The sequence below is a fragment of the Carex rostrata genome, chromosome 4 (assembly GCF_964058835.1).
Source record: "Carex rostrata chromosome 4, lpCarRost1.2, whole genome shotgun sequence".
Lineage (NCBI taxonomy): Eukaryota > Viridiplantae > Streptophyta > Magnoliopsida > Poales > Cyperaceae > Carex > Carex rostrata.
The window spans coordinates 8,537,895-8,562,587 of NC_135921.1; the positions used below are offsets into that span (position 1 = coordinate 8,537,895).

The 24,693-nt window shown below is 34.3% G+C and overlaps 1 protein-coding gene and 2 non-coding genes across 3 annotated transcripts; all 3 read left to right on the plus strand.

Annotated features, from left to right (window-relative positions):
* The first annotated feature begins 12,893 nt into the window (after positions 1-12,893).
* LOC144553060 (proteasome subunit beta type-6-like) lies at positions 12,894-16,339 on the plus strand. Its single transcript, XM_078301131.1, has 8 exons — positions 12,894-13,104; positions 13,212-13,288; positions 14,125-14,180; positions 14,947-15,019; positions 15,419-15,530; positions 15,651-15,724; positions 15,851-15,925; positions 16,042-16,339. Exons 1-8 carry the CDS (start codon positions 13,002-13,004, stop codon positions 16,171-16,173), a joined length of 702 nt encoding a protein of 233 aa, XP_078157257.1. The 5' UTR covers positions 12,894-13,001; the 3' UTR covers positions 16,174-16,339.
* On the plus strand, positions 13,663-13,767 carry LOC144553659 (small nucleolar RNA snoR103). Its single transcript, XR_013511427.1, has one exon. It is a non-coding gene; the product is annotated as a small nucleolar RNA snoR103 (small nucleolar RNA).
* LOC144553660 (small nucleolar RNA snoR103) lies at positions 14,506-14,609 on the plus strand. The gene has a single exon (XR_013511428.1). It is a non-coding gene; the product is annotated as a small nucleolar RNA snoR103 (small nucleolar RNA).
* Positions 16,340-24,693: the final 8,354 nt, after the last annotated feature.

The window sequence follows — 24,693 nt, forward strand, 5'->3', positions numbered from 1 at the left end:
AAACACAACAGATATTTTGGCTTAACTCAATTCATTAGGGCTTGTAGCAATTACAGATGTTCTTTCGAGCTGAACCATTATCAAACCCACATCTGTAGGGTTACTGACACCTACAGATGGCCAACCGCTGGACCCTTTATCTGACACCTATCTGCAATTGCTTGGCTTAACAGTTTATTAAGGTCTGGTTCGAATCATATAAAGAAAATCCTCTTTGGAATCATTCCAATAGTCGTAATATTCAATTGACCTTCAAAATGCATTAACCCGTAGGAGAATGCTACTGAGTCACAGACGTTACACATGTCACCCACGAGTTCCATTCACATCTCATAACATAATCACCTTCCCTCGTCCCAACCGGTACTGGGAATATCGAGGGCCGTTCACCTAAGGCCATTTAGGATCCTGGGAATCCAAGTCAGCATACAGCCCGACTTGGCAAATTCATTGGATCCAAGTGCTTAACTTCGTAAATCCATTCACATACATTCACATACACAGCTCGTGGTGACTTTCAATCAAAATCATATCATGATAGATCGACCCTACCTATAACCATACTAGCATGCAAATCATTCAAGTCATATCAATTCGAGTTTAATTTGATTGGGCTATGCAAATGCTCTACACAATTCAATGATGCAATCAATGATATTCAACATGACAAACGAATAAACAGTTTAATTCCTGAAAATAAAGTATCAAACAAGTCCAAGAATCCCGCACCTTATTATGACGAGCGTACCGCTTAATTTAAAGATCAGGCGTCTCGAATTGACTCGCGAAATCTGGCTCGACTGAGCCTACACCTATATTATACGATTACTTGGTTTAACATTGGTTCACTATTGGAAACATTTACTCGAGTTACATCAGGCTTACACCTTAATCAATTTCCTATCCTTTGGTACCAATCCGTTCAATTCCTGATTTCTTACTTACAACCTTTCAAATCACACCATTTACCTCGGGTTCCTTCAAACCCTACACAATTATAATTAGGTAACCATTCAGTCACAGTTTCACTACTTTGGTTCTCGGTTCATTTCAATTTACCGTTTGGTTAACCCTAATTTGGTCAAAACCTCAAATCAGCCGTTAAATGTTCTAAAAATTCACGATCAGGAGGCAACCCTACCGATTACAAGTCTAAGTGGTTGGGTTAAGCAAATCAAATCACGATTATGCCAACTTTCAATTTTGGCACGAAACCCTAGAAATCAGATTTCACAAATCGGAAGGAATCGGGAAAAAGATTGACAAATAAACAAGCAAGGAGTGTAGAGGAACAAGTCCTCGAGCAATTCGAACACAAATCTCGAGTTTAAAACGAAAACCAGAGAAATCGAGAAATCGTAGATTTTAGAGAGAAACAAAAAGAGAAAAGAATACCGAATAGGAGAGTTAGAAGAGATCCACGGGCGTTTACTCGGTTCCGGTTTCGATTTCTCGCAACAATCGGGGGTTTGAGAGGAACGGGAAACTCTCTCGCTCTTTTTCTTCTCTCTTGGCAGAAATTTCACTTAAAATGGTAAAGGAATGAAGTGGGAGAGAGAGAGAGAGAGCAGGAATTATGCAAATAAGCCCTTGGAATCACCCAGTGCGGATCACTCACCCGCACTGGATCTGAGTGCGGACGCACTCGGCAGTTTGTAGGTCCTTCCAGCACTTTCCAGTGCAAAAATCGGTGTCGGTGCGGGTCCTCCACCCGCAGTGCGGGTCACTTCACCCGCACTCAGCACTTAGTCAGTTTTCAGCATGAATTTTAACACAGAAATCACCCGCAGTGCGGGTGGCTTCACCCGCAGTCAGAACTTAGTAGATTTTTGGAATGAATTTTAACACAGAAATCACCCGCAGTCAGGACTTAGTAGATTTTTGGAATGAATTTTAACACAGAAATCACCCGCAGTGCGGGTGGCTTCACCCGCAGTGCGGGTCCCTTCACCCGCACCCGGAACTTAGTAGATTTTTGGCAGAACTTCAGAAAAAGTCCGAGCATAATGCGGACGCACTGACCCGCAGTGCGGGTGGCCTCACCCGCACTCAGTACTTAACCAATTTCAGTTCAACACAGAAAATCATGAGTGCGGCCGCACCCACCCGCAGTGCGGGTGGCCTCACCCGCACTCACAGAAATTTCAAAGGCAATTTAAGGAAAACAGAAGTCAGTGCGGGTCAGTCACCCGCAGTCACCTACCAGTGCGGACGCAGTGAGCCTGTAAAGTCTCAAATTCTCGAAATTTCGACGCGGTTTCGATTCACACTTAACTTACTTAATTAGAGGAACCTAAATTAAGGTTTTAACTTCCATTTGTTAGCACAATTAACTTGATTATTGCTTTTAATTCATTTGAATTTAATTGAAAAAATTTCGTAACGTAACAGCGCCGCTCATTGACGCCATTTTCTCTCTCTCTATTTATCATTTGAACAATCAAGAGCTGCGAAGCAATCTGTTTAGACAATAAGGTGTGCAAATGCAACACAATTAATGATAACGGTATGTTTCAAACAAAATTAATGCTTCTAAACGAATTCTGCAGACACAAGTCAGAATCTTGTAAATCAAATTAAAAAATCTGGTAGACATGATTATTCAATTAATTAAGTTATTTATCAATTAATTCTTATAGTGAATTTATCAGCCTGATTACATTAGAATACACATGACGACACATAGGTTTAAGTATTTGCATCATAGAGATCCTGAATTTACCAAAAATTTGTTGACTAATTGTGTGTAAATAGGACTGACTAAAGTTAAGTATTTGCATAATACTGTAAGACCGAAAACTAAGTCCACTAAACATCGTCATAAAAATATCAGAAGCAATGTCATACCAGAATTTGAATACACAAAAGAAAGAAAATACCATAATTTAACAAAGAGTACCATTCTCGTCATAGCTTCTTATAAGCCACTTGTCGGACACCTTTCGTGCATCATCAAATTTACCATCTCTGCACAAGATGACATATAAAAATGCTTATAAGCTGTTTGATTAAGCATGCAAACCTTCCATTCTAGTTAACAACCATGGATTTGATGAGGATATTATACGTGCTCTAGTCAATTAGATTTGTGCTTTGAGAGAGATTGAATGTAAGAAATATGATTAAATAAGGAGATTGCAGCAAATTAAAATTAAAATTGGGATCTAATCTGAACGCAACAGGAAAAGGGAAATTGAGCAATTGATGAATCAAACGTACCTGTTTGAAGAATCTAATTGAGCAAGTATGTGAAAACCTGTTGGTCGGTGCGAGCGAGGCACTTGTGTACGATCTCACTTTCTAAGGCACAGCGCTCGTCGATGAAGAGGTGCCCGAAGTACTGCGCCCATCGAGCCTTCCCCTGCCTATTCACAAACAACAAATCTTATACCCATCGAAGCACAAATCTCACTCGATCTCTCTTCTATTGGTTCACAAACTGGTACCGCCTTTCATACATGCTCTGGTCAGTGCGATGGATTTGGAGGCGAGGAGAGAGGTGAAGAGAGTGCTTGGATGAGATTGGAGAGAGCGACATCGGACGGAGGAGCCTAGGTGAAGAGAGGGGAAAGAATGGAGTTGATTCTGATCGGAGAGAGTGACGAGGTTGAGGAGCACGACGGGAGTGTCAGAGGTGAATCAGCCGAGAAGAGGATAGAGAGACGGAACTTTTCTGAATTTGAGATGGAGAAGAAGAAATCTTTTAGATTGGAAATTTTAGAAAATAAAAATATCGTACTTTAAATTACGCCCGACGGTTAAAATTAGTTAAAATTGAGTTGAAACCGTGTTAATAAATGAAGCGGGGATTTTCCGGAGATTGAAATCCGGGGACAATACCTTTTCTCATTAATTAAATTAAACAAATTAATATGGTTTTTATCGAATTTAAAAAAAACAACATTTTCGCTGAATTATTCAGCAGAAATTCAGAGCAATTCTGTTGGATTATGAAATTGAATAGACTGGGGTGTTCATTGGGTCCGGTTTATTTGGTTTTGAACCGAACCGAATTAATTTGGTTTGAACGGTTCGGTTTGTTCGGTTTAATGGTTCGGTTTGGTTTGCTTTTTAAAACCAAATTATAATTTTGGTTCGGTTCGGTTTGAAAATTTTCAAAACCGAAATAACCGAATCGATCGAACTTTTATATAATATGAATTTGATCCGACCTCCTGTTCCGGTTTATTTCTTAATACTCCAGTTTATTTCTTAATCAATTGCTTTAAATACTTGGTTTATTTCAAGGTTCTAAATAGCAATTATAGCGGCATAGCGGGGAGACAAAAAAAAAGCTATTGCGAATAGCGTAGCTATAGCGAAAGCTATCATACATAGCGATTTTCCCTTTTCAAATTTTATATTCTATATTTCTACTAATTATCAACATAATCAATATTAGAGAATTGATGTAACAACTAAATGACAACTAATTTAAGTCTATACTTTTTAATAGTTCATACTTCATAGTATTACATATTATAATAGACAAAGAGCAATTAATTTTATAAAGTAAATGAAGTCAATATACATATTTAAACATTTGATATATTATAATAATAATAATAATAATAATAATAATAATAATAATAATAATAATAATAAAAATCAGCTTTTAATTGAAACAAACGATAATAATTTTACAAATGAATACTATGCGAATTTTACAAATGAATACTATGCGAAGAACAATCAAAATGAAAAATTAACATTTAAATATTTCTCGATATAGAATAAGAGAATAAATCACAAATAAAAACAGAAGCATTGCGATTTCAAATAGAAATCTTCGAGCAAACCCTAACCAACTTAATATCTTAAAATTAAGTAGTCATGATCTTAATTTAAAACATCTTTTGTGCTTCCAAACTTTAATTTTCAGAAAAAATCAAGAAAAATCCGAAAAATCGATGAAAAATCAATTCCTAATTCTCTCTAGACCCTTAAAGACCTAATCATTCGGCATAGGAAAGCTCTGATACCACTTGTTGGGAATCATAAAGGCTAAACAATTACGCCTTATCTAGAGATCAAACAATTACATCTCATCTAGGGGTCAAACACTTACACCCCGGAGTTTGGTTTAGCATACTTATTGTAGAAGACCATGTAGCATTAGAAATAAGAATAAAAGTACAGAAGTTTATATAAATTGCAAAAAAAAGGTCAATATAGCATAGCGGTAGCTATAGCGGGTCGCATATAGTGGTAATAGCGGTCGTAGCTGAGTTAGTGCACTTTTATCTCATAACTTAGCGTTTATGGTCTGGAAAAGCTATAGCGCCGCTATAGCTAGCTATTTAGAACACTGGTTTATTTCTAAATATCTTAGTTTATTTCTTAATACTCTGGTTTATTTCTTAATATACTTCGGTTCATTATAAATCAATTGTTTTAAATAAAAAAATTAATATATTTTAGTTTGAACCAAACAAATCGAAATAAAACTTCGGTTCGGTTGCAATGTAATTTGGTTCAGTTCGGTTCAAAACCAAATTATAACTTTGGTTTGCCAAGTTCAGTTCGATTTCAACCGAATCGAACCGATGAACACCCTTAGAATAGACCCTTTCCGCTGGAGTAATAGGGATTTTTTTTTTCAATTTATTAGAACTCCTTTTTTTGTATTTTACTATTTTTATTGTAATATTGTTAGATTTTAAATTATTTGAATATGTTGTTCGAATTTATATTTGATTTTCTACCTATCTTAAAAAATAGTAAAAAATATACAAAAAATATAAATTTAATCTCTTAATACATTTTAACGTGAATATCATATTGACTGGTTCAGATCTTTTGTTTAGACTTTGAAATTAAAGATAAAGTTGTTGGAATATAATTGGAGCATGATGTAACGAGGCATTTTGGCCCTCCTCTTATTTGAATATTCGAATTTGTTGGTAGTTTGAATTTACTTCTTTAAATTGTCGACGATTAAAAAGAAACAAGACGTACAAAATTTAATTGTTAACGATTTAATAAAAATAAGATGTAATAAAACATACTAAATAAAATTAAATTGTCCCAACTAACAAAATTAAACTGTTCCAACAAATTAAAAGTCCTAAGCTAGCATAAATGTTAATTGTCATTGCAAATTAAAATTGAAACAATATAAAATTTTAAACATCAATGTTGACGTCTGTTGCTAATTATCTTACTGTTTTCTCTACATTACATGTAAAACATATATAAATAAGTAATTGAATCAAGAAATAAATAAAAATAGTACATGTAAATGATTAAATTGTATGTTACATTCCTATCAATGGCCTCACGATAAGCCTCGTGTCCTAGCCTCCAACTTAGCATACGGTCCATTTTCACCAGTCAATTAGGACTTCTGACATGCACATTCAAATCTGTTGTTTTTCTTGATAACTATCTTATATCTAAAATCCCTGCAGGTATACTCTTAAGTCATAGCTGATCATGCCTTGTAGGAATCTTTTCACCCCTTGCCATTAGCCCATTACCTCATACACCCACGTGTATTACTGCAAGGAATCGTAGTCATGTTTAAAGATTTGTGGATAATCCAACGGAGTTGTCCTGAATTTTCATATTATCCAACGAAAATGTTGTTTTTAAATTTTTTTATTTAATCCATGTTAAGTTGTTTAATTTATATGTTATTAAAAAAAATTTTGAAAAAAAAAATGGTCCTTATTTTTGTTTATTGTTGTTTTTTTGCTATACACTGATTTTTTTTCTTACTGAATAACCTTACGCCTGGTGTTGTAAATATGTGCCTAATAAATATGAAATTTCTTCATACAACATGAATTTACAATAACATCATGATTTGAAATTAACATTGATGAAATTAAGACGGCAACGGTGGTTGATCTTATATTAATCACAGGGGGAATCCTCAGCGGGAGGAGATACATTCTCTTGAAAGAATACAAGAAAATTAAAATGAATTAAATTTACTTGTTACAACACCCAAAAAGCGAAATGAAAAGCTGCATTGAGCATCTCAACCAGAAAACATGTACCACGACTCAAATTTTTGATAAGAGAGGCCGAAGCCCTTTTCATTCAAGAAAACGTTAATTTACAGCATCATGTGTTCATTACCTAATATCCGCAACAACAGAGAGCCCAATAACAGCGATAAACACAATCCACAAGATAAACTGCATATAAAACCAGCAATATAAAATCTAACTTTATAACTCTAAGCCACAAGAAGGGCCTGACAACAAGCCACAAAGGGCTGGGATAAATTTTAGCTAAATCAAAATTGGCCATTAGAACCAGAGTTTGCCATCTATTGCGCAGCTTCTTCATAAAGAACCATCGGGAGCTCAATCTCAACTGGGGATGGTGTTCCATATTGCTCAGGTGATGATGTCGTCTGCTGCTCCATGGAGTGATCATCTGGATGCCAACTAGAGATTGGAATAGCCTCCGTGTCCACCGGCAGCCAGAGAGACAGACAGTCCTGTACTGGAGGTTTGACCCGACCTGTCCAATAATGCACAAGGGAGATAATTAGAAGAATGATATGTCGTGGTGATTTTTTCTTACCTGTTTCAAAGCAGAGTTCGTTGCGATGTTTCCAAAGTGTCCAACAAACCGCACTACAAACAAGCAACAAGGCAGCTCTTTGATGTTTAGGTAACTGCTTAGCAAAATGTACAATATCAGAAAATTTAGTCCACAATATACTAGCAGATTGACATGACCCCGTGAAAAACCATATTTGTTTAGTAAATGCACAAGTAACAAACAAATGGTTAATGGATTCCGGCTGATTATAGAATTGACATATAGTATTGCCCTACCAACCTTTTTTCAACAAATTATCCGTGGTCAAAATTCTATTTTTATGAGTTAACCACATAAAGACCCTAATCTTGAGAGGTATTGGTACTATCCACCAAAGCATCGTATGTTTGAGTTTGACCCCTCTATAATTCAAGAATTTATACAAGGACTTGACTGTAAATTTCCCATTTGCATCCCATCTCCAACTAAGTTTATCCTCTAGATGCGTAAACGATAAATGACTAATGATATCAAGCAATTCAATCCATTCCGCATATAATATGCCATAAAGGGATCTTCTAAATCCAAGGGCATCTCCTTGGGAATTGATTACTTGTTGTAGGGTGATATCAGGTGTTGAGCAAATTTAAAAAAGATATGAAAATTTGGTTGCCATGGGACAATTTTGGTACCATATATCCGACCAGAACAGAACAGAAGTATGTATGCCAGGGGTATATTGTACACTGATAGATCCTAAATTTTCTAAAGAGGAAATTATTGACCAAAATTCAAACATGGTAGGAAATGAGGAATGTCTGTATTTTTGTAATAGCATATACTTCCATGCACTTTTATAAGTGTGGTCTTTATACTTCCACCACCATTTCATGAGAAGTGCAATATTCATTTGTTTTATATCAAGGATTCCTAATCCCCCAAATTCCTTTGCTAAGCAAGCAGATTGCCAATTCAAAAGAGAGTATTTTTTCCTAACAGTGGTACCTTGCCAAAGGAAACGACATCTAATTTGGTCAATTTTTTTGATCACGAACTTAGGTATTTTATACAGAGACATATAGTACATGGGAACAACAGTCAACACTGAATTAAGTAAAGTCAATCTACCTCCTATGGACAGAAGGCTACCTTTCCAATTCTGTATTTTTTTCTCTATTTTATCAATAAGAAAACACCAATCAGCTTTCTTTAATTTGTGGGTATGAAGAGGCAGTCCTAAGTATTGTAAAGGAAATGAGGCAGTTGCACAGTTGAAAAGTTGAGCTAAATTAGTAATATCATGAATATTGATTGGATACATGAAGGTTTTATCATAGTTAACTTTAATGCCCGATAAGGCCTCAAATGCATAAAGTGTCCACCATGCTTTCTCAATATTACTTTCCTCAGCTTTTAAGAAGATAATGGTGTCATCGGCATAATGACAATTGGTATGAGGGAAATGATCCATTGCTGGTGGTCCTAGTCCTATCAAATAATTGTTGTATCTACCTTTATTAAAAAATTTACTAAGGGTATCGGCCACGAGTACCACGACTCAAATCAACAACAATTGTCTAGAGATCAAGAATTCTGATGTATCATAAATCCAAACACAGTATCACACTATATCCCTGTAAAATTGGAACACAATCCACATGCCAGAACATACGAAAAGCACATTTACATGATCTTACTTCAATTTAAGACGAAATAAAAGCCCCAATTTGTGATGTTCTTCAACTTTGGCCGCAATCTGTTCTATAAAAGGATTTTTTTTTTATGAAGATTATGTAAACTATGTAGTTATTTTTTTTGCTTTACCTTTTTTTTTTTCATAATAGCCACTTATATATATTGTCATTAATTGTGAAATTTAAATAAAATGGTTGGTTAAAATTTGCTGATTTGACTCAATTTGAAATTGTTTATAAGGAGAATAAATTACAGAAGTAAATTAATAAGGAATAACATTTCATGTTTTATTTTTTGAAATATGACACATTTTTACGATGGACGTGAAATGTCATATTAAGTTTGAAATTAATCTATTTCACATTTTATTAGAGGGATAATATTTAGTAACGGTCAACATTATAATATTCCACTCCAATTATAATCCATTAGAATGTACATTTTGTTAGAAATATAACGTTTAAGACAATTGACGTCTGAAATCGCGAAAGTTAGGAATAAGTTACAAATGTAGTTGGTATTGCTCATATAGTTCTTGCATCAAATTTGACATCATTTATAATTCAGTTACATGTAGATCCACAAGTGATTAAGTGAAATCGTTGTAAATTTCTAATAGTGTAAGAGCATCTACATCTCTGAGAATCCATATCCTCTTCATTAACGCAACTGTTGAGCTTAAAGGTTTTAATCTCTGAGAATCCATATTCTTTGCGGAGCTGTACAGAGTTTTTAATTTGGTCCGTTCGTTTTGATCGGACGGATCACATCAGATCTCAAAATTTGAGCCCCTTTGATCTGGTCCGTCCGATCAAAACGAACAGACTAAATTAAAAGCTCTGCACAAAATACTCCACAGAGGATACTCTCCCGCCCGAAGACCCCGTCCAAACTTTGAGCCCTTGTCCTTCTCCAATCGCTTATCCTTCTACAAATAGAAACCCACTCTCCTTCTCGCCGCCAGGTTCTTCGTCTTCCACCTTGCCTTACTCCGAGTCCTATCTGCGCCGTTGGATAAGCCACCTAATCCCCATCCCATGGCGGGTCCATGACAGCTTCGTGCTTTTAATTCACGAGCTCCGCGGTTCGGGCATTACCAACGAGCCAATCAGAAGCTTCTTCTCGCACTGGGCGTTAAACCTCACGAAATGGGCCTACCCTTTTGCGCCTAATGCATCCCTCTCTTGCAACTGTATGTGCTGTATTTTTGCATTTTAACCCACCCTTCTTTTGTTTTTCTGCTTCTTTTCTCAAAAAATAACACCACATTATTGCACAAAAGTGGTGTTATGTTTTGAATTTTTATTTATTTTCATGTTATCAATAAAATTTTCGGCAAGATTAATAGTGACATCGATCGAGTTTTCCCACTTTTGTGCAAAAAAAATTGATGTCACAATTATAATATACATTTTAATTGTAGAGTTATCTGAAAATACCATATCAGACTTTACAATATTATTATTGAAAATTAACTTCATGTATGTTATGTTAGCAATTAAAATATTATTATTATTGAAAATGAATTCTTTTTAACACGGCAACAAAAAAATATTAAAATATTGATGTGACAAATAAGTTTAATATTTAGTTATTTACAAAATGAAATGGCAAATATGCTCGTAATTCTCTCTTTTTCTATCTGCCTGTGATTAGAGGTGTTCATCGGGTCCAGTTTAATTGGTTTTAAACCGAATCGAATTAGATTGGACTAAATGGTTCGGTTTTTTTATTTAATAAATCAGTTCGGTTTAATTTCTAGACCGATTTAATACATTGGTTCGGTCGGTTTGAAAATTTTCAAAACCGTTTATACTGAACCGTCCAAACTTGGTTCAATTTATTGATTAATATCCATGACCCAGCCCCAGGCCCAATGCGAAGAAAAGAATTGAACCCCTCCCGGCCCGCGAATGCGTATCCTCTGCATTAACTCAAAAGGTGTCTTTGAGTTAATGAATTTCAATCGTTTGATTTTTGAGTTAATGAATTTCAATCTTTTGATTTTGAACAGAGCAAATTCGGCTCTTGCCTATATTTATAATGAGGAGGGATCAAGTTACAACACTTGAAAGTTACAACAAAGTTACAACATCATTTTTTTTCATTTTCAAAGTCCAAATCGTCGATCCAAACCGTTAGATATTCAATCTATATTAAAATGTGCTTACAGACCAAATTTTACATTTTTTGAAATTTTTTTGCTATTTATTAAGATGGGTACAAAATTGCTGTTTTTTAATGGTGCAGAATTTTAATAAAAACAGGGATTTTGTACCCATCTTAATAAATAGCAAAAAAATTTCAAAAAATGTAAAATTTGGTCTGTAAGCACATTTTAATATAGATTGAATATCTAACGGTTTGGATCGACGATTTGGACTTTGAAAATGAAAAAAAATGATGTTGTAACTTTGTTGTAACTTTCAAGTGTTGTAACTTGATCCCTCCTCATTTAGAATATAGGAGCCTTTAATATTAGTGCAGATCTAGTTTGCACGAATTTTAAAATAAATCGGATGGTTGAGATTCATTAACTCAAAAGATTCTCTTTTAGTTAATGCAAAGGATATGAATTCCCCGTCCCGTCCTTGGTCCATCTTGCACTTGCATTGTCGCACAGACGCACGCGCGACTAGGGCACGCCTCCATCCATCCCTTCTGTCTATTCGCACCTCGCACGCGCGACTAGGGCACAGACGCACAGACGCTTTCACGAACCCTACTCCTCTGCTAGGTACTGTTTCCTCTTCTCTCTCTGATCTCTGTAAATCTTTTTCACAAGCTGTTTGAAAGTTTAAACAATTTTCAGAGTGTCCTCTTTCCTTCTCTTGCTGGTGGTTTTTCTGATTTCCTTGAACAATAATCGGTTTCCTTGTCTTTGTAACTCTGTTACTCTTTTGCCTTGCTCTCTCTGTTGTGCAAACAATTCAAATTAGGTTTGCAAGTTGAAGTCTTTTGCCTTGCTCTCTCAAATTAGTTTTCTGATTTCTATTTTTGTTATGTTAAATTTGCAATATTCTAGGTTTGAAAGTTGAAGTCTTTTGTCTCTCTTGGCTAGCCACTGCTGTTACCAGAGGCGCCTCAATATTACTGGGGAAAATAGGTTGAAAAATACAATTTCGCTGTTTACTGGTAATTGCCATGAGTTGTCAGAAGGGAAGAGAGACAATCTTACCATTGGATCCTTCGCTTTTTAGAAAATAGAAAGAGGCGGGTAGTTAGGACTTAGGAGATTTTGAAGTTTATTTTAGTCATTTTAAAATTTCTTAGGTAGTTGCTGATAGTTCTCTTTTTTAGATTTTTTTCTGTTTTGGTCTGTGTAATACTTCGGACTTTTCTTCAATTAATACAACAGACCTACGGCTTCTTCTCAAAATAAAGAAAAAATATGCCCAGAGCTTTAATTTCTATTTTTTCACTTGATGATCTACGGAAGTTTTTGATGAACTTTTGTTTGAACCGAACAAACCGAACTAAAATTTTAGTTCGATTCGGTTCAATTTTCAAAACCGATTTAAAATTTTGGTTTATCTATTTTATTTCGGTTTCAATCGAACCGAACCGATGAACACCCGCTGTGTCGCTGTGATGATATGTGGGCCGAACCCATGACCATTAGTTGGGCTTGGTTGATTCGACAGAATCGGCCCAAATAAGACCTTGTAGAAAAGACGATCCTTTCTTGAAGAAGGGGAAGCATTCTCTTTTTATTCTCTCTTTCTCCCGCGCTTTCTCTCTCTCGCGCTTGCTCTCTCTCTCTCTCAGGTCAGATTAGGGTTTTATCTACTTCTTCTACCTACACGATGGATCTCGATCTCTCTGTTCCCCACTCTATGGGGACCACCATCATCGGCGTCACTTACAACGGCGGTGTGATACTCGGCGCCGATTCCAGAACCAGCACTGGTACGCATCTCATCTTCCCATTTCTGAAATCTCTTCTTCCTTCTAGGTTATAACCTCTAATTCCACCTGTTTTTTCTGATATTTCACTTGATTTGATGATTATCTAGGTATGTATGTGGCTAATCGGGCTTCTGACAAGATCACACAGCTTACTGATAATGTCTACGTGTGCAGATCTGGATCGGTAAAAGGCTTTCTTTTACAAATCTGTATCATGTTTTCTATTATGCTTTAGAGTCACCATTTTGTAGCTTACAGAGACAAAAGTGTAAATTTTGCTTAAATTTTTATGTGCATGAAGGAAATTTTGCCCTTCCGGAAATTACAAACAAGCCCTCAAGACATTAAACCTCTCACAAACAAGCCCTCAGCGCTGGGAAAATTGCCAATAAGTCCCTGAAATGTTACCAAATCATATTTGAAGCGCAAAACTTGTTTGAAAGCCCTTACAAATTTACAAACAAGTCCCCAAGATTCTAAAATCTTCACAAATAAGTCCTTTTAACCCATGACTTATTTGTGGATAATTACTGAAATGTCCTAATTCTTGGCTGGCCGTTTAAGGTTGCGTGCTTGCTGTAAATATGGACAGAGAGAAATTACATGGTATTTAGGTGGGTTTGTTATAAGTCATGTGAACTCACAAAGGACCATTGCACATCTCTTCTTTGTTTTCCATAATTTGGGTTTTTTTTTTATTGTGTACAAAATTCAAATTTTATAATTTTCAGTTATACACTATAATAGTTTGATGGTGCAAAGTAATGAGTTCATTTGCTTTCTTTTTGGGTCTTTAGTAGTACATATATTTTTTTGACTAATTGCTTAAGTTGGTGTTAATTAAGCAAAATTATAGTAAACTATGAGTCAAATAAATACATCTCAAGGCTTGAATGCACATTTGAAAGTTAACTGAATTAGACTGATTAGAAGTTAGTCTAACGGCTGGGGAGCTTTGATAACAATACATTATGTTCTTTTTTTACTTGTTTTAATATAATGTAATCATTTGTCTTTCAGGCAGCTGATACCCAAGTTATATCTGATTATGTTCGCTACTTTCTTCATCAACACACGTAAGCTCTCTCTCTCTCTATATATATATATATATATCTTAATTATTCTTCATAGCATGCCAAATTCTTTTGACCTTTTATAAAAGAACTATTGGTGGACAATGTCAATTCCTTTTAGTTTGCTTTCATGGAAATTACATACAATGGTTATATGTATACATGCAAATAGCGCTGAATATTCTCATGTGTGCAACTAATTTACATTATTGTATCTTTTTGCTTGAAAGTAAAATTAACTAAACGCTCATAGTATCTTCTCATGAAAGTAAAATTAACTAAATTTTGGTTTGATAGTTACCAAAATGTCCCAATTCTTAGCTGGCCGTGTAAGTTTGCGAGCTTGCTGTAGTATGGACAGATATAAATCACATGGTATTTAGATGGGTTTGTTACAAGTTATGTGAGCCCATAAAGGACCATAGCACATCTGTTTATTGTTTTCCATAATTTTGGTTGTTTTTTGGTATACAAAATTTAAATTTAGAATTTGGCTTTATAATGTTAAGAATTTAGAAATTGAACTGCTTTTACTCCCTTGATTTCTTCAAAAAGGTTCTACAAACTCCTCTACTTCACGTCACTTGATTTAAATTTTAGAATGTCCTTTTAATGTTAAGAATTTAGAAATCGAACTGTTTCCTGGACCTCCTACTACACGTCCCTTGAGAAACTTTCTTTTAGGAGAGTGCAATGTTTTTTTTTATTTCTATTATTTCTACATTAATCTCTCTGTCTAACTAGCTCTGAATGTCGTCAATTGCTACAGAATCCAGCTTGGGCAACCGGCAACGGTGAAAGTAGCAGCCAACCTTGTCAGATTGCTTTCATACCAGAACAAGGTAGTTTTACATTTCCACTTTGATTGACTTACACAAATATATATATATATATATTTCGCAAGGACTATATTGGCATGTTCTAGTATCTATTTATATTTCCACTTAAATTTTGGTTTGTACGAGATGATCACAGTTAAGTAACTTCTGTTATGTTCTTTTTTTCATAATAGTTATTATTGGTCTTATCTACTGTTCAGTTCCCAAACTGGTAGTTGGTTGCAGTTTAATTGGATTATGTGGACTTGTAGTTTCAGAGTCGAGATTGTTTGAGGCAAAATATTGGTAAAATTTGGTTGGCTTAAAGTGGAATACTTGGAAAAATGTTTTGCTTCTAATCAATTTTTTTTGTAAGATACCAAAAAAATAAGTTATTTAATGGAAATACGTTTGACTTGCCAGAACATGCTTCAAGCTGGTGTGATTGTAGGAGGATGGGACAAGTATGAAGGAGGCCAGATTTATTCTGTACCACTTGGTGGTACCATTTTAAGGCAACCCTTTTCCATTGGAGGTATAATGGCACCATTTATGGAGTTTTATTTGACTTTCTGTCAATTCTTTTATATTTTCTCGGAGTGTTTAATTCACGTGCATGTGCCATCTTAGATGTGAATATGTGATACAATGACAGGTTCGGGTTCAAGCTATTTGTATGGTTTTTTCGATCAAGCGTGGAAGGAAGGGATGACTCATGCAGAAGCAGAGGTATGAAATGAAATGCACATGTTACATTTTACTTCTGTTTTTGTTTTTTGAAGCCTTCTTCTCCAATTTATGAATAATTTAATGTTGATGTTTTGTGTTTTTTTCTCATTTTCTTTTAAACAAAAGCAACTGGTGATAAAGGCGGCATCTTTGGCCATGGCCCGTGATGGTGCAAGTGGAGGTGTTGTCCGTACTGTTACTGTAAGTCTTTTCTTTTTGTGCTTCTATGCACCCCCCACACCCCTGTAGGTCATGCAATTAGGGTTTTAGACATGAAAATAATCAATAGCTGCGATGTAAAATTTTGTTTATTGCAGATTAATGCTGAAGGTGTCACGAGAAAATTCTATGGAGGGGATACATTGCCTCTATGGCATGATGAACTGGAGCCCACTAACTCCTTGCTTGATATCCTCTCTTCTTCGGTAACCGAGCCCATGATTACTTAATTTGATCTTTCTCTCTTATGCAAGGATAGTTATGTGCATATTTTTTTCTCAGTTAAATGCTTGGATTTTCTCGTGTGTAGTAAATTACATGGATTGAACTTTCTGAACAAAGATTTTATGACAGTAATGTAGAATTTATTCTGATTATCTTTTAAAGCCTATTGTATTTTTACTATTTTGCATTTGTGGTTTGGTAGTTTAGGTATGGGTTAACAGTTCTGGTAATCTAGTTTGTCAGGGATTTGTGCTGATTGGTACCTGGGAATCGAAATTCTAATCTTTTACTCAACAATTCTAAACAAATTAACAAATGAACTTTTTTGAGCAGATATTTTTGGCTTTACGTACGACAATAATAAACATTCTGGGGTTCATCTTACAAAATATTCTTCCCCTTTCTAAAGCAGAATGGCTTTAATTTTATTAAGATATTGCAAAACCTACTCTATTTAATATACAAAACAAAGCACATTTTAATAGGATTCTATTCATACCACTTTGATGTTAGCCAAACGAGAGCAGGACTATTATTATAAATTTGACTGTTCATCTGTGTTGCGATTTGTGCATGAAAAAATTGAACGGTTAGAAGATTTTGAATAATAGGGTCCTGCTCTCTTATTTGAAGAGCAGCGGAGTGGCATCCCTTGGTACTTTGTTTTTGCAATTTTCAAAGTTCAAATAGTCAATTTGAAGTGCATAACATGTTTTCCATATTAAGATTTTGATTTTTAAAAGTCACTGTTTTTTAGATTTTATATTTTGCAACATTTTTTACTATTTGAATTTTAAAATTGCAAAAACTTATTAGTAGATTGGTAGTATAAAACAGTGTTGTTAAAAACGTCCGTTTAGGTCGATTAATCGTCAGATTAGTTGTTGGCGGTGACTAAATCGTTAAAGAAATTTTCAATTAATTGGCTGATTTTTTCCGATTATTCTCAATTATTCCTGATTAATCGCTTGACGGTAAGCCTATAACTTTATTTACAACACTGTTTTAAAGGTTTTGGTTATCAAATATGACCTTAACAAATTTGAAGTGTCTCTCTCTCTATATATAAAATTAGTAACTTCTCAAGTAATTTGGCGATTCCACCTGAGGTGTTTTAGTTGACTGGCATTAAATTTGTGCACGCTCAATTATAAAAAGTTATCTAAATATTATTATGAAATGCATGAGCGCATGAAGCATATTGTGCGTAACAAGTCATATATTAATTACAAAGTTTTTGGTCCTGTTCGGTCACACGATGATCTTTTGCTATCATTGTCTGAATAACACTAATAACTTAATTGATCCATTTTTCTCATTGTCTTAACCAATCTTGCTACACCTTTTTGTTTCGCAGTGCCATGTCCAACTTCTCAACTTCTATTTTAGGTCCTATTCTATGCCCATGTGCGTGCGTGACTATCGTCTATACTTTATTAACTTTAATGAGGGATTTACTTATAATATTTGAAAGTTACCACATCTTACAATAATTTGGTTTTGCAATTTTTGAAGTCTAAATAGTCGATTCAAACTGTTAAACATGATCTCTATATTAAAATGTGATTTAAAATCAATTTTTTCATTTTTTATGAACTTTTTTTTACTATTTATTAAATATTTTACAAAATTGCTGTTTTTAGACAATTCCGGACCACTGAAAAATAACAGTTTCGTAAAATACTTAATAAATAGTAAATTTTTTTTAAAAAAGTAAAATTTGATCTCCAAGCACATTTTTAATGTATACATCGTGTTGAACGGTTTGAATTGACTATTTAGACTTCAAAAATTACAAAATCAAATTGTTGTAAGATGTTGTAACTTTCAAATGTTGTAAGTGAATCCCTCATCAACTTTAATATATATTTAGATATTTAGATATATAAATTCGGGATCCGCCACTAACAAGCTCAAAATAAAATTATATAAAGATGTCGTTGCAATGATGACACGTCAGCTATGTTATAACATGACGGTGGATGAAGGGGTGCTGAGGGTGAGGGATACTCTCATTTCTTCTAGTTGACTGAACGAGGAGGCATGATGAAGCTATGCACATAGTTGATAGTTGGTGACAACGTGACATTTTAAATACTAATAAATAAAAAAAATGTTTATTTAAAACATAACATGTAAATGCATCTTGGAGAAAGCTATACTATTAACAGCTCGTGGAACTTACTATTTCTTCGGGATATTATATGTATCCAGAATGGTCTTAAATTCAAGAAGATTCGTAAACAAATATCGAAACAATCACATCCAAAACCAATACAGTAATTGTTAAAAATCAGAGGTAAATTGAACCCTATTTAATTTTAGGGTAATTATAATATCCCCACCTATCCATCCCCCATTTAATCTCCCAACTAACTTTCTATTTTAACTATAACTATAACTACTATTTCTAACAACCTTTATTTCTTTCATCTTTCTCCCTTTCTCTTTCACCTCTATTTTCCTCTTTCACCTTCATCTTCTTCTCCCACCTCCGCTTCCACCTCCCTCTCCCACCTCTGCCTCCCACCTCCCTCTCTCACCTTCACCTCACCTCACCTCCGCCTCTACCTCTCTCTCCCACCTCCGCATCCCACCTCCTCCTCCACCTCCGTTTTTCTATTGATAAGCTCCCTCACTCTCCCATCTCGAAATGATAAATACAATAAGCTTCCTCACTCTTACACTTTCGCATCGGTTTTTTCCCTCTATGCCTGCTGCTCCTGCTCTAGCGAACGTTCTGCCGGAGATCATCCGTCACTCCATCCCAATCAAGCACGCCTCTCTGCCAGGAATGAATACTTCAACGTGTATGAATGAATACTTCAATGTGTTTGAATGAATACTAAAGCACGTCTCTACCGGGTCAGATCCGTCACTGTCGATCGTATCAAAATAATTTTGTATATGTATATGCAATTAATCTTTTTCATGTTTATGTTCCCCTTCCTCATGAAGTAGCGAGTTTTGCAAAGAACAAAACTTTATTAATGGTGAATTAGGACACTGCGTATTAAATAAATGACATAAAAATAAATTTTGAAAAAAATAGAGATATATGAATGAATACTTGATGTCTTAGATATGATTACATCAATGCGTATAAATGAATACTTAATATCTTATGTATGAATATTTGCGTGACAAGATATTAATACTTGTGCAACAGACAACTCGAAAGTATGTCATCATGAATCTCATTTGAAAGATAAAATTGTGTAGAAAACGTTTGTGGTTTTAGATTTGCAAAATTCTTCCCAGATCGTCAGAAATATTGGTTAGATTGAACGGAGAAAAAAAAACCCACCTCTAAAAACATGTAAAAAATGGATGAGTGATGTGTCTAGTTTTTATATTTACACTTACACGATAATGATTAATACTTTCTCGATAAGAGATGAATACTTATGCAACGGACAACTCGAAAGTATGTTATCATGGATCTCATTTGAAAGATAAAATTGTGTAGAAAACGTTCGTGGTTTTAGATTTGCAAAATTCCTCATAGATCGTCAGAAATATTGGTTATATTGAACGAAGAAAAAAAAACCACCTCTAAAAACGTGTAAAAGATGGATGAGTGATGTGTCCAGTTTCTATATTTGCACTTGCACGACGAGGATGAATACTTTCTCGATAATGATGAATACTTGTACAACGGACAACTCGAAAGTATATAATCATTACAACGAACAACTCGAAAGTATATAATCATGTATCTCATTTTAAAGATAAAATTATGTCAAAAACACTCATGGTTTTAGATTTGCAAAATTCCTCACCGATTGTCAGAAATATTGATTAGATTGAACGAAGAAAAAAAATCCACCTCTAAAAACGTGTCCAGTTTTTTTTTTTTTTTTAAATACTTGATATATTAGGATGAATACTTGATGTGTTATATATGAATACTTGATGCATTATAGATGAATACTTGCGCGCGCCAGTTGTAAAATCTTTCAAATATTATGTGGTGCCCAAATAGTAAGTGGCCCCCCTAGGTAGTTAGTAGTTATTGAAGTAGTTAATAACTGGGGGATGAAATGGGGGATTGTTACGGGGATAGCTAGATGCTCCCTAAATAGAAAATGTTTGTTATCCCTAACAACACCTAAAAGGAGGGTAAATAGGTATGTTTAAAATTTAACTCCTATAACTTGTAACTATCGGTCGGATAAACAAGTTTGAAAGTCGTTCATGTGTTTAACAAATTCCAAATCTATCTACTGTAAGCTTAATCAAGAACTCAATAAATTAAATAACAAATACTAAAGTGCAGTAAACTAAATAGATAGAGTTTAGAGAAAGTGACACAGGAGTTGGTTACGAAGTTCGATCACTGAAGGATCTACATCTCTGGGGCAACGCAACCTTAAGAGGTGTGCCTTTCTATTACCCAGTGAAGAAAGAAATACATGTTGTGACCGGTACGAGACAACACTTCGCGGTCCACACAAACAACAAATGAGTACAATAGCTCAAAGAGAGAGGTGAGTACAACAACTCAAAGATATAGGCGAGCTCGCAAGCTCTAAGTCGAGACACTCACTGGCTTCACTCTAATCTCACAATAGATCAATTTAGGTGAAGTATATTTGAGGTTGCTGGATAAATAATTGAATGTTAGGCTCAAGCAACAATGTACCAGACTAAACCTCTCAAAGGATTCTAAAGTGTAAGTTTTGTGAGACTATACTCTCGTCTTATAGACATATAACAGAGTCCACTATTTATAGTGAAATTTAAAGGAGAGCCAACGACTCTTTGCAGATTACAAGATCTACAACATAATGATTTAGCATATTTTGCTTGAGTCTAGTTTCCAGTATTGACCAGATCAGGTAATTTGAATTTTGAATTTGATATCCAGCCATGCAAAGGCTAGACTCGGGTGATCTCAACCTCAGATCTACTTTACCTACTTTTGGAGATAAATAAAAATAATAGCACAAAATGGTAAAGTATTTTATTTGTAATCTTCATATGATCTTTCGTAATCTTCATGATTCAACGTCTTCATTAATATTCAACATTCCAAATTGCTAGTGTGAATCTTCCATCATATCATATTTATCAATTTATTCCTTGTAGCTTGAGGACATCATGTGATAGATCATCTTATGCAGCTTGTCACGTTCCGACTTATCATGATATGCACGTTGACTTGCTTTGTTCGCTTTGACCTTCGGACATGACTTATTTCGTCAACTTGTCATGATATGAATCATTGACTAGCTTTGATCTTTGGTCGTAACTATTAAACCTGCACATATCTCAAACAGAAAAACTGTAAAATTCAATGATTATATGTTTTGCAAATTAGTCAAACAGTACAGAATATTACTTACAACAACAATGTTATGATTTTTTTTATTGAAATATTAGAAATATTTTTTATATTTCTTTGAAAATAGATGAAATACTATATAACTTAATTTATTAGAAAGACTGCGACAAATAATCTAGATCAATATTTTTCAGGCCGGATTGTTTGCGGTTGTCAGAAAAATTAAAATATTTCTTTGTATGTTACTAGAAAAAATAAAAATATTTTGGATCTAAGTTATTGACCCCATTTCAAAAATCACTTCTAAGTAAATAAATCAAATATCATGATCTTTCTAGTACATTCAAATTGTAAGATACTTTATCTATTTTTGAAAAAAAAATATCTAACAATATGTCATAGACTCATAGGAAATGTTTTGACGTCAATTTTTTTTTTTCAAAATAGATGCATTCTTTTAGGATTTGAATGTACTACAAAGACCACAATATTTTATTTATTTATTCAGAAGTAACTTTTGAATTGGGATCAATAACTCAGATTCAATTTTTTTTTATTTTTTCCAGTAACATACAAAAAAAAATTTTAATTTTTCTTACAACCGCAAAGATTCGACCTAAAAAATATCGATTTGAATTATTTGTTACAGTCTTTCTAATAAATTTAATTATATAATATCTCATATATTTTCAAAGAAATATAAAAAATATTACTAATATTACAATACAAAAAGTAAATAAATCATAATATTTTCTATTTAATTAATAAATAAAAAAAACAAATCCAGAGAGTAATTCTCTGAAAAGAGATTTTTAGATCAAAAAAATTATTTTTTAGAAAGAGACGCTGGATCTGCAAAATTATTTTTCTGGATCGGACATATTTGAAAATAAACATATTTAAAAATAAGTTGAAAATGGAAGTAGATTATAAATTTTGAAACTTTTTCTAATAATAATAAAAGTTTCAAAATTTATTTTCTTATAAAAAATGCCTCGATCTCACCGAATCTCATGTGTTGCGTGACCCACGTGTCCCGTGCCTATTCGAGGATAGCAAAGGATGTATTTGAGAAATTTTTTAATAAACCATAATTAAAAAAAGTATTTTTATGAAACCAACATAATAATTTTTTTTTTTACAAAATCATAAGAATTGAAATGCCAATTTAGTCCATCATTTTTTTTCCGGAAATAAAATGGCATTTAAGTCTCTAATATTTTCACAGTTTTTCCAAAAAAAATATTGTAGTCGTTAGTGTAATACTTTAGACCGAGATACCATTTCGGTCCATTGTTTTTTTTTTATCCAGAACTGAATTGGCATTTTGGTACCATGTAATTTTTATTTTTGTTTCTACGCCTCTGTTTCAATCCGGAACAATTCATGTTTTGGTCAAGATGAACTACTTTCTGCATAACTATTTTTGTTTATGTACCTCTGTTTCGTCTAGGAACTATTCCTGTTTTATTTAGGAACTGCTCTTTGCATAACTATTTTTTTTTCTACGCCTTTATTTCGGCTTGGAACTATTCTTATTTTCGTCAGAAATTGCTTTCTGCATAACTATTTTTGTTTTTGCCGTCGAGTTGTTTTCTTGAGTATAGAGAGTTTTTAAGTACACTAAATAATAAAACAAATGCACTAAATAAGGTAAACAACAAAACATATACAAAATACACTAGTCTTTCAACAAAACATACACAAAACAAAATATACACTAAAGCTGGTTTGAAAAGCTTTAGTGTTGGCAACAAAAAAATGACACGGGACTGAATTGGCATTTCAGTCCGAAGACATTTGTGGATTTTATGTGGCCGCTGGTTTGAAAAGCTGTGAAATCATTAGAGACTGAAATGTCTCGGAAAAAAAATGGCGGACTGAAATGACATTTTAATTCTTATAGTTTTTGTAAAAAAAAAATAATTATATTAGTTTTATAAAAATATATATATATTTTTAATTATGGTTTATTAAATTTTTTTTGCATATTTCAGCTTTGAGTACATGCATAACGTATTGGAACGGTTGTGATTTTTTCAAAAAGTCACACACAATATGTTCAAAGGATGCGAATTCTCGAATCGTACCATATATAAATTGAGCATATTTTACGTGTATGGAACGACTGTGGAGTAGGTCCGATCGTGTCAGACTTCAGATTTGATGGGCTCCAAGACTATCCGATCCTCTTGAAGATTTGTAAACTCCGTTTTAATATTTATACATACTCAGATCAATATCCGTACACACTGGATTTACAATGAATTAGACCGTCCTGAAACCGAGTCCGCATCGTCTGGATTAACTCAAAATAGTATCTTTTGAGTTAACGCATGGTCACATATTATAATTCAAGGTCTTTTAATATTAGTGTGGATTTAATCTGCACAAATCTTAAAATGAATCTACTGATCCATATGCATTAACTCAAAAGTTTTTTTTTTTTTTTTTTAATTAATGCAGAGGATATGAATTCCCTGAAACCCGTCAGATCAAAAGTAAATCAGTACCCATCTGACCTACTCCCATCTCATTTGGTATGGACTATGGAAGGAATCCGTATCCTCTGTAGTATTCTAGAGGATCACTCTCACTTTACGGTTTGAGATTCGGATCGCAATAGGAGGCAGTATTTTTGAGCTTTGAGATTTGTGCCAAGTTAAAAGAACGGTCCGGATCCACCAATTAGGAATCATTCTAAAAGATTCCCTTGTGCGGTACCTACTGTATACGAATTCCTATGGAAGAGTGAGTGATGACATAAACAAATAAAAAAAATTCAGTTAACGAGAGGAACAGAAGTACATAGGGAGATTGCGATTCGTCGACGAGAAAATCGTGGTGGGACCCAATTGTTGTACCAATGCCTGTTAGTTCGCCTCCTGATTTCTTTTTATTAATCGATGCAGACGTCGCTTCAGTTACGACCCATTGACCCAGTCAGGGCGTTTTCTTGCCCGGCCCACATGAAGCCAGGTCTGGGACCGCCACGACCACGAGTTGCTGTCTAAATGAGACTGACGCCGTTGCTCTTGGGTTGCATGGGCCCCCAACTTGACACGTGCTTTTCCTGCCCTCCTCCTTCCTATCAAATCATGTTTCGTACTTGGGTACTTTTTTTTTTTTGATTGGAAATTTTGTACTTGCTCCGTTGTTCTGTCTGTTATTGCCAGCTATACATAACCTCGCTGTCATTTCGTCTTTTTTTTTTTTTTTTTTTTTCTCCTCCTCCTCC